General features: G+C 38.0%; 2 protein-coding genes and 1 non-coding gene across 3 annotated transcripts; 1 reads left to right on the forward strand and 2 right to left on the reverse strand.

The window, feature by feature from the left end:
- Window positions 1–358: 358 nt before the first annotated feature.
- On the reverse strand, window positions 359–2543 carry cox7b (cytochrome c oxidase subunit 7B). Its single transcript, XM_073478857.1, has 3 exons — window positions 2439–2543; window positions 1257–1372; window positions 359–595 (listed from the first exon to the last, which is right to left on the reverse strand). The coding sequence occupies exons 1-3, from the start codon at window positions 2473–2475 to the stop codon at window positions 506–508; spliced, it is 243 nt and encodes an 80-aa protein (XP_073334958.1). The 5' UTR covers window positions 2476–2543; the 3' UTR covers window positions 359–505.
- A 219-nt stretch (window positions 2544–2762) lies between these two features.
- On the forward strand, window positions 2763–2873 carry trnal-caa (transfer RNA leucine (anticodon CAA)). The gene is made up of 2 exons: window positions 2763–2800; window positions 2828–2873. It is a non-coding gene; the product is annotated as a tRNA-Leu (tRNA).
- Window positions 2874–4259: 1386 nt separating this feature from the next.
- On the reverse strand, window positions 4260–9862 carry pgrmc1 (progesterone receptor membrane component 1). The gene is made up of 3 exons (XM_073478856.1): window positions 9511–9862; window positions 6371–6526; window positions 4260–5985 (listed from the first exon to the last, which is right to left on the reverse strand). The coding sequence occupies exons 1-3, from the start codon at window positions 9803–9805 to the stop codon at window positions 5891–5893; spliced, it is 546 nt and encodes a 181-aa protein (XP_073334957.1). The 5' UTR covers window positions 9806–9862; the 3' UTR covers window positions 4260–5890.
- Between the last annotated feature and the right edge of the window lie 563 nt (window positions 9863–10425).

Here is a 10425-nt window from a genome sequence, read left to right on the forward strand (position 1 = left end):
TAATTCATCCGGACCCAAATGTTGGAAACCACTAAGCTATCTGTGCTTTATTGAAAGTAGTTATTAGCTCCACCTAAACAAACTAATAATAATAATAATAATAATAATAATGTACACCAACAAAAGGGTATAAAAAATATACCCTTTTGTTGGTATGGGATGGTAAACAGATAAAAAACAAACAGCTTTTCAGTTTCCATTAACTTGCTGTGGTAAATATGTGTATTCATAAATATAATTAGATGTAAATTTTTTCATGACTTTCAATAATATGCCAACTTGGGGAACCAGAAACACACTGGCAGCTTGAGGGACAGCTGTGGTATTAAATGGTACAGCAGAGAAGAAGAAACAGAGGTCAGTAGAATCACATTTAATTTATTTGAACAAAGTAACATGTTGGAATAAACACAGGTATTCACTGTCTGAACACGCAGATATTCATTATTCATCTGTACAACCAGAAGGTCTATTAGGTGGGATGCAGTTCTGTCATGGTGGCCCTTCACTCCTCTGACTCGGGCTCTCTCCACTCTTTGGGCATGATCTTCCCAACAGGTGACAAATTCCAGGTGATGCCAGTCTGAGTCAGCACCTGCACAAAGACAGAAAACAATTTTTTGAAGAGCAATGGCACACTATTTCTTCTAATATAAAGACTGTAAAACAAGAAAGAAATGATTTAGTGTATAATCCAATGTCACACCAGAGTTAAGCCAAAGATTTAAGAATCCACAGTATCTGTATCAAAGTTTGAAACTGAATGACAGAAAATACATATAAAAACTCATTTTAAGACCTTAAGTTGTGATAAAAACTTAAAAACAGTCTCAGACTTGTATGACATGTCAAAAACCATGCACAGTTCGCCCCCCAGTGGTTAGTAGATGTGTTCAGGGACAAATGTGTCATAAACATCATTTGATAAATAATGCCTGTTGTGTAATGCAACTGAATAAAGAATGACAAAAGTGTAAGCACACACTTAAATCACACAATCACTTTCGGTTGAAGAGCAGAGTTCAAAGTGTCATTTATCTGTAATTATTCATCTGTACACGTATTACAGGCCTTAGTATATCTAATCCATTTTATACATTTGTGTACTAGGTTGTGATCAGCATGCCCAGAAAGAAACTTCAATTTTTTTGCAATTTTCCAGCCACTTTACTTAAGTTGAAGGTTTTCAGTATTGACTGTATTTGTCTGTTCAGCTCATACTTATAAATGAATGTAATGTGGAAGAAACTACTTACGTATGACCACACAGACACGCAGAAGACAGCTCCACTGACCATCACACCAGTGCCGTACTTGGTGTGGAAGTTAGGTTGGGCAGTAGATCCATGCCTCACCTGCCTCCCGGCCTGACCTGGACGACAACAAAACACAGTCTTCATGGTTATGACTGGCATTTATGTAATACATTAATACTAACTTTACTTCTGTGTCACTTTGCTGTTTGTGGCCTTTTGCAGTACTGTTACACTGTTACTGTATACAAACTAAACAACAATATAACTGAAAACAGTTACACAATTATGGTGCAGGTGGAAGAGGGATATTCTGACTCAAATTGTCATTATAAGTCACATAATAATTTAAAATGATCCCTTTATTATGACCCCCTTTTTAAATGAACCACCTACTGTAAAAGAAACCAACAACTATTTAAAGGTTGGATTAAATGATCTCTAAAACCACCAGGTTTAATGGTTTGAGATATACTGGGTATGCAAGTTATTGCATTGTTTGTCACCAAAAAAGTAACATTATCAGTTTAGGACAGTAAAAACGCCCTATTATTATTACTGATCATGTCAGATCATAAATTGAAATTGTAAATACTTATACTCAAGTGTTGTCTGCAAACAGGACAAGGTAACTTCTGAGTCCACAGCTCTTCAAAATGGTTTCTAAAACAGCTCGTCAGATGAGAAGCCTGTCCACATTTGCCCTTACTTTATCGGTCAAATTTCACTTGCATTAGCTAGACTGTTATACGTAGTCTATTATTTTTTGATAACTAATAGATGTACCCATAACTACTCGGAAAGGAAAAACATACAAGAGCGTTAATATTAGCTCACCATTATCTTTAGCTAGTTACACAGGTCGGTGACTCGGACAATGTCACCTCGATAAATATTAAAAGGCTACTTAGAGCAGTTGCTTTGTTGCTCAACAAAGTAGTTAAACTTACAGAAGATATTTCAGGGCATTTAATACCACAAATAACATAATTTTGAGACGTATCACGACACTAACAGGAGTTGCTAATGTTAGCAGGCTAGCAGTAGGCTGTTGATGTTAGCACGCTTACCGCGGTCACAGACCAAAGACAGTCGGCCCAACGTATAGCTGACTGATATTAACCTTACTTTTGCCTTGAATACATACAAACAACTAGTATTTTTAAGAGTATCCTGTTTCCTTACCGGTGAGGTTGACTGCAGCTTTAGCGAACCTGAACATGTTGACTAGCCCGGTGCCTTCAGATACCCTTGAAGAACGGAAGTGTAATATGGCCGCCGCACGTACACACGGCGGAAGTTACGGTTGTGAGCATGCGCACACGCAAACCAGACGTCGAAAAGTATGAAAATGGGAGAGAAATACACAGTTTCTGACTTCAGTAAAGTAAAACACGCACATAGCTATCACTAGTTATCTCTGTTACTAATACGACACCTATAAAAACCACTGACTTAAATTATAGTATTCATGATAAAAGTGCAATTAGATGCCTTACCTAGCACCGTGTCAGGATGGCCGAGTGGTCTAAGGCGCCAGACTCAAGGATGATCTCCTTCCGGTGAAACGGGACTTCTGGTCTCCGAATGGAGGCGTGGGTTCGAATCCCACTTCTGACACAAACTTTTTTTTCTTCCTCAGAGAGACACTTTGTAGTTTTAAAGAAGAAATACCAACTCTGAATCTGAATGTTTTAAAATATTTAGCTGTTCTCAGAGGAAAAAAATAAGGTCCCCAGAACACTGTTTGAAACTAGAAAAGGTGGCAGGGTCCGCCAAAGACGAACAAAGTAAAACAATATGAAACTTTGTCGTCCATTAAAATCTGATTGTTAATCAAGTTTATTCAGTCATTGAATGAAATTAAAGAAAGTTTGTTTATTTAGTTTGTTTAGGCGTAAAAAAAAAAATCAGTCGATGAAGATCTTTCTCTTCTGATTATAATGTATTCCACAAAAGTACATAATGCACCTTTAACAAGTAAAATATATGCCTCTAAAGTGTAGTGGAGTAGATTTAAGTAGCGGAAAATGGAAATACTCAAGCACAGTACAAGTACCTTCAACTTATACTTAAGTCACTACTTGAGTAAATGAACTTAAGTTATATCAGTCAATAAAGATCTTTCTCTTCTTGTCAAAATTTCTTCCCCAAAACTACATAGTGCACCTTTAATGGTCTAACACATTTACGATATAGAAGGTATCAGTCTGAAGTCATCCAAATACTAAATCACAAGCTAAGTGTACTAAATATGTTGCTTTAAGTGGGCACCAGGTTTTTTTATTGTTGAAATTGTGAAGAAAAAGTGGCTGACAACAAACAAAATAAAATAAAAATCTGAAACTTTTAAATTACAAGCCACTGTTAATAATACATTAACTGTTCACCACCGAATCAACATTTAATTAAGGATGTTGATGTTTTTCATGTTTTTACTGTGTTGGTTTTAATCTCTGATGACATTTCTTTTCTTCTTTTTTAAAATTTCTTTCTTAATGTGTCATTTCCATTTATAATGTGATCATGTAAAATGTATTTGAATATATGAAAAGCGCTATATGAATAAACTGTAACATTATCGAGGATAACGTCCTATAAGAGTAGGCAAATTATACATTTTTTGAATCGTTTATATGGATTTTCAATCTAATTATTACAGATAACATGGATAGATGCCACTCCACAAACATATTTTATTCTTTTTGTCTGCTGCAATGCTTTCAAACCAACATGGTGGCAAGAAAACTATAGAGGTCAAACAAGGAATGAAAGTGTTTTATAAAAAGGTACTGAATAGGATCATTAAGTTAAAAATAGATCAAGATTGATGATTTCAGCAGAGTGTATACTGTATGTCTGTTTTATGCTAAACGTATTGCACGTCAGTCCAGTCATGACAGAATATTGTTAATAAGTCAACATGTTGTGTGATTTCATTCATTTTCAGTACACAGTCAATAAAATCTTATAAAAAGTTAATGACATAAACAGCCCATCAAGTCGTATTTTTTGTAATTTTCTTTATTAAATCAAAATATCATTTTAAGGATTATAACAGTATTATGACATTTAGTTTATGTTTGTATAGGCATACAAAGCTTCCCTCATTGAATCTGTTTTTTTACAGAAAGCGGCTGATCTCTCCAGTTTTACAGGGACGACGGTGGCAAAGAAAAATATGATGAACAGACCATTTAACATATTTCTTAAAAACAGCGAGTCCTTGGAATTAGTGTCAAAAAATAATGTAAACAAAACATCTTAGCTGAATGGGGTTTAAATTAAATGATTTTTCTTCTGTGATTTTGAAAATCACATTCACTAAAATTGCAAACAGGAGTTAACTGGCAGCAGCTTGGACTTTATAGTGTTTTAAGTGAAGCTATTTGATTTACTTTGAACTTTCTGACACATTTCCTCTGCACCATGTCATGAACAGTTGTGAACACTAACAATACGACTGCCTACAAACCTACAGTCCAAAAACTACAGGAATACTAAAGAGAGGAATATTATCATACCCTCATAACTGAGACGCTTCTGTTTATGCAAAATGTATGCATTCATGCAAGATAAACTGCTTTTAAAATTGGTGTCGATCGAATTTCTATCACTTCGCTTTTCATGACGTCACTGCGCCACACTGGACCACTGAGATGTCCTCTGGAGAAAACACAACAGCCTCTGCAACCTGGATTGTCACTGAAAGTTTAACAAAGTTACGATGGCAGAAAATCTGTGAACGCTGCACAATATCAGGATTAGTTAAAGTGTAATGGCTTCCTACAGAAATCCACACTGGAAATCGAACAAGACAGCTCAGATCAGCAGATACATTTGATGGGTTGGTAGATTAAACATCTGTATGTCATCATCCTCTTAGAGTTTAAAGAGAAGACACACACCTTACAGAAGTATTTTTTAGTTTTTTCAGTGCACTGATGTCATTTTAGACATTAAAGGTCATTGTTGGGCAGTAAAATATCCTCTATCAGATACATATCTTTGCCACGAGTGATTGATAACCACATTTGAGTCTTTGACTCCCTAATATCGATATTGGCCCCTATAATTAATCAGTCGTGCTCTTGTAATTTTACTTCAAATCTGCCCGCTGCGCCAGATCCTCAACATATTTTTTAGAATCTTGACTGAAACTACTTCCTGAGGTGATTTCTTTCAATGCTAGCGTGGCCAAACCTCGGATGAAAGGAATGTGTACAACCAGCGATAGATCTGCAGCGATATTAACAGAGTATACAAAAGAGCTTGCAGCCACACTGATGTGACGTAGCTGATCAAAACTGATCTCCTTCTTTAGACTCCTACGGGACACACAACCGCCAGTAGCTTCATGAAACGTTTGAGTTGGTCCGATCCATTTTCAGGTTTAGGGTAACTGATCTAAACTCTAACAACACTACGCAGCTCTACATCACAATGCAGTATATTTAACCATTAATGCCATCCAACCTTCAAACAAGAGTAACGGAGATAAATGGAATTCAGTCGGTGTATAAAATCCAGGATTGCGATGGACCAAAAAAATACTAGGATGCCAAACGGGCACCAGGCATCAAAATTACAAACATTAAGGCATCCATCATTTCCCCCTCGTGGTCACTTTTTGTTTTCTAGTCCGCTTTTTTGTCTTTTCCCTCCTCGTCGTCTGTGTACTCTGTGGGCTCCTCTCCTGGTTTCAGCAGCTTGCCGATGTAGTCGTACTTAACTGTGATGTGAAAAGAGAAAGAGTCAATTATTTACAGCCTCAATGAAAACGAATTCCCTGACAGAGGTTCAGGGACAAGCACGACTCCTACGTCCAGAAGAGACAGTCGAGGTCTTTTCAAGGTTTTTTTTTTTTTTTACTTTTCTGGAATTTGCTCATGTAACATCATTTCTCATCAAGTTAAATATCTGATCACAAAAATTAGTTTATTTTATCTGTTCAATAACATGCAACCTGGTATTAAACTGATGCTTCTGTCCAACAAGTTAGCATCAGTTTAATTGTATTAAACAAACATCAGCTTAATAAATTTGTATTTTCAGTGATATTTTTTAACTACAAGAAGTGTAGTTTGAAAGTTTGACGCCGTCACATCTCTACTCACAGGTGAACTGAGTCTCCCACTCGGAGAGGCTCTCCTGCTGCATGGTGTTCAGGTCGGACAGGTCGTCGTGTTCGTCCTTCAGGGCCTCCTTCTCAAGGCAGAACGTAGCCAGACCTCTGGATGCATCTCTGCCTGCAAACACTCCATACGGCCCCTCTGTGAGAAGTTAAAGACACACAGAGCACATGGTGAGGTGGATGCAAAGCAACGACAGCAGAAATAACAGCTTTTTTTCCCCCTCTAGTATTCTGATGTTGAGTTCGGCATCCGTGTTTCCTAACAATACAAACCCAGACAAAGATCTTTGACAAACCAAGAAGGTCATTTAAAGCCTCTTGATATTCTAGAGCTGAACCAAAAATAATTTATCTCTCTAAAAATAGTGTCTTTTTAGCCAAATTATGCCAGGACAAACAAACAAACAAACAAACAAACAAACAAAAAAACACATCAGTGAGCCACAGGAACTTCATGTCGTGTTATTCATCACCATGAACCTGGCCTCATTACCCAAACTCGCTGCCTGTGGATGCATTTTAAATCAGCTAAATCATTTTTATAAAACATGCAGGGTTTTCAGCTTCAGGGCTGGTTGTTCAGTGCACTGAGAAAAGTTTGCATGACAGTGAGCAATCATGTTGGCCAGAGGTTACACGCAACAGAGGTTACAATCTGAGATAAGATAAAAACTGAGAGGTCTAACTCTGCGTCTGTTTCCAGGAAACAGAAATGAGGCATGACGGAGCAGATTCCTGTCTGAGAGAAGAGGAGGTGTCTGAGTTACTGACTGAACTCTGTACAGTTTTCAGATCAATTTTACTTTTTCATTAAATTCAGTTGTTGTTAATCTGATTCTTCCTGACTGGGAACTGAGATTCAGCTGAACACCACCTCAAGTCAGAACAACAATTTGGAAACAGCAAAAACTTTGGATAACAACTTGCTTAAAATATGTTCTTTGTAGCGTCCAAATTTTCCCCACATTATGAATTTAAAGCCCATGAACGCATCGAAGTTGGACATCTTCCCAACTTGGGGAATGAGACCATCCAAGCAGGGTTATTTAAGAGATTGGAAACAAAATTTGTTGTTATTTTCACATTGACATGATTTGTGCTTTAAGCTTGTATTCTTTCAGTCTGTTTCTGTGATTTAGAGCTGCAAATATTAGTTGATCAAAATCAAAAAGCTCGGGAACTATTTTGATAATTGATTTATTGTTTCAATAATTTGCCAAAAAAAAAAAAATCATTCCAGCTTCTCAAATTTGAAAAATTGTTGCTTTTTCTTGTCTTAACAAAACAGTACACAAAGTATCCTCTAATAGATTTTGAACTGTTGGTAGGACAAATCAATACATTTGCTCAAATTGACTGTGATGGTCAATTTCTACAGTTTTCTGATATCTTGCCAAGACCAAGTAATTAATCGTAAAAAATCATCAGATTAAACCATTTTTGATGTTTTAGTTGCAAGCTGCAGCCCTGATGTCATTTTTGTGTGACATACAAATTATTAAAAGGATAAGTTCACCCAAGAATGAAAATTCACCATCATTCAATCATCATCTACTCGACCACATACTGATGGAAAGTGGGATGAAGTTTCATAACCCACAAAACATTTCTGGAGCTTCACAGAAAAACAGCTGTGAAGCTGTGTGAGGATGAGTCAACTATGACTTCATTTTCATTTTTGGGTGAACTAATACGCCTTTTCCACTGGTCAAAAATGCCACTTACACCCACTAAGATTTGGCTTTTGCATACAATGGGATCGTTACACCCGGGTTGACTCTGCAGTAGACCAGGGTTTTTTTTCACTTCGGCTCGGCTTTGATCTAAACGTAAGACCCGGGTGACCACATTAAATTCCACCACGCGAAGTGATGACACGTTATCAGCATCTCGTGGTGGCGTGTAAATAAAGAAGAAATTTGGGGATGAAAGCTGCTTAGTGATGTTTTGAAGCCAAAATAGCTCGACCTCCCGGCTATGAAAATACCTGGCTCGCCGACCGGCTAACTTCCGGTTTAGTGCCCGGCTAACTTGAAGGGGAATAAAATTATTTAATTGTGCGGCTCTTCTGGACTTTCCAAGTGTTATTGGACTGAATGGCTCAAATTATGACATGGGGGTGTGTTACAGACGCTTCTTTCACAATGGGTCTATTGTTGTTTTCTCTTCTGTTACAACTGTTTCCGGCACATCTGTGACGTGAAACATGACGTCATTAACGGACAACGCAATGCTTCAGATAAAAATCACAGCCGGGCTGCCTTGCTTGCGGGAAGTGGGAATGGGGTTTAAAAAACCCATGTAGACCCGCTAACATTGGTGGAAAAGCAGTATTATTCTATAAAGGGGCAGTGTGTAGTTTGGAGAAGAGATTCAAACTCGAACTCAACAATATCAATGAGGTAATAACACATTTTTTTTCCCAATACTAAATAAACAAGCTGTTCTCAGAGGAAAATAAGGTCCAGAACACTGTTTGAAGCTAGAAAGGTGGCAGGGTCCGCCACACATAAACAAAGTAAAACAGTATGAAATTGTGTTGTCCTTTAAGGTCAGTTTGTGTCGTCATGAAAACGAAGAGACTTTGTTTAGATAAAAAAAATCAGTCAATAAAAGGTCTTTCTCCTTAAAATCCCATCCCCAAAACTACATAGTGCACCTTTAACCTAATAACGTTGACATCTTCTCTACACAGGTCTGTGTTGATTTAAAAACTTGATTCCTCTGCGTCAAATCAAATGTCATCAAAGCCATCATTAAAACCAAAACACTGATTTATTGAGTAGAAGAAAAAAAAACATGGCGGCTGCAAAGTTTTGCTGCGGAGTAACTCAACTTATTTCATAGACGATCTCTGGCTTCAAGGCTACAGCAGCTCCTCTGTTGTGAAATGAGATCTCTGCTGCTAGCTAAACCGGAGGGGGTGTGGCGTTAGCTCACAGTTACAAAACTCCACTTAAACAAACACCAAAACAACCAACTGTTGATTAAAACCACTTAATTACTGTCACTCAACTAAAATTTCACTGCTTAACTTATCGGCCATTTCACGCTAGCTTGCCGTCGGCGTGGTTACGTCAGAAACAGGTCGTTCAACACCTGGGTCAGCTCGGGCAGCGTTACCTGGCCCGTAAAACTTCTTCCCCCGGGTCACGTCGAACACTTTCCCGTTGACAGCCATGAGGATCCTCGGGTCCTGCAGTCCATCGTAGGGCTTCAGGTCTGCGATGGTAAAGTCCCTCTTTTTCAGTTTGGGCAGCGGTTTTTCCACCTCGCCCAGCTCTGGGGGTTTGTCTCCGCGGAAGATTTTGTAGAGGAGGAACAAGCAGAGGCTGAGCAGGGTCAGGTTCAGCGGGGAGGTGAAGATCTCCTGAAAAATCCCTCCAGAAGTTAACTCGCTTCCCTCCGCTTCAGCCATGTTGGGTTCTCTCTGTGCCTCTGTGTGTGTGTGTGTGTGCGTGTGTTTGGAACGGGGTTGGGTGGGACTGGTGGGGCTCATGAGCCAATCACAGCCGCAGCCGAGGGATGACGTAATTCTGTATGCTAACCCGGAAGTTAGCATCACCCTGGTTCCCTTGACAAAAAAAGCCTATGGGAGTTTTGAATTGGATTTTGGATTATCGCCGAGAATTAACTCTGTGACAAACACAAGTTTATGATACTTACATATTTTAATTCAGGAAGATAATCTTCACAGGTGAACACCACTTTTATGATTTTCGAAGCGTAAATTAAATCGCTAGAAGTAAAAAGCTAATGTTTGGCTATCAACAGACTAAACGTCACCACCACTAAGCGTCTTACTACACAAATACTATACACATTTTCTATAAATTGATCAATCTACAAGTTGTAAAGTTATGATAATACTACTGATGATATTAATTATATCAATAATAATAATAATAATAATGATAGTAATCAACTTTATTTACATAGCCCCTTTAAAAACAGAGTTTACAAAGTGCTTTGACAATCAAGCAAAAGCAGGAAACTCAGGAAGACAATATTACAGAATAAACACTCAACAGTCAATCA

Source organism: Pagrus major, chromosome 13 (assembly GCF_040436345.1).
Source record: "Pagrus major chromosome 13, Pma_NU_1.0".
In the NCBI taxonomy this organism is placed as follows: Eukaryota; Metazoa; Chordata; class Actinopteri; order Spariformes; family Sparidae; genus Pagrus; species Pagrus major.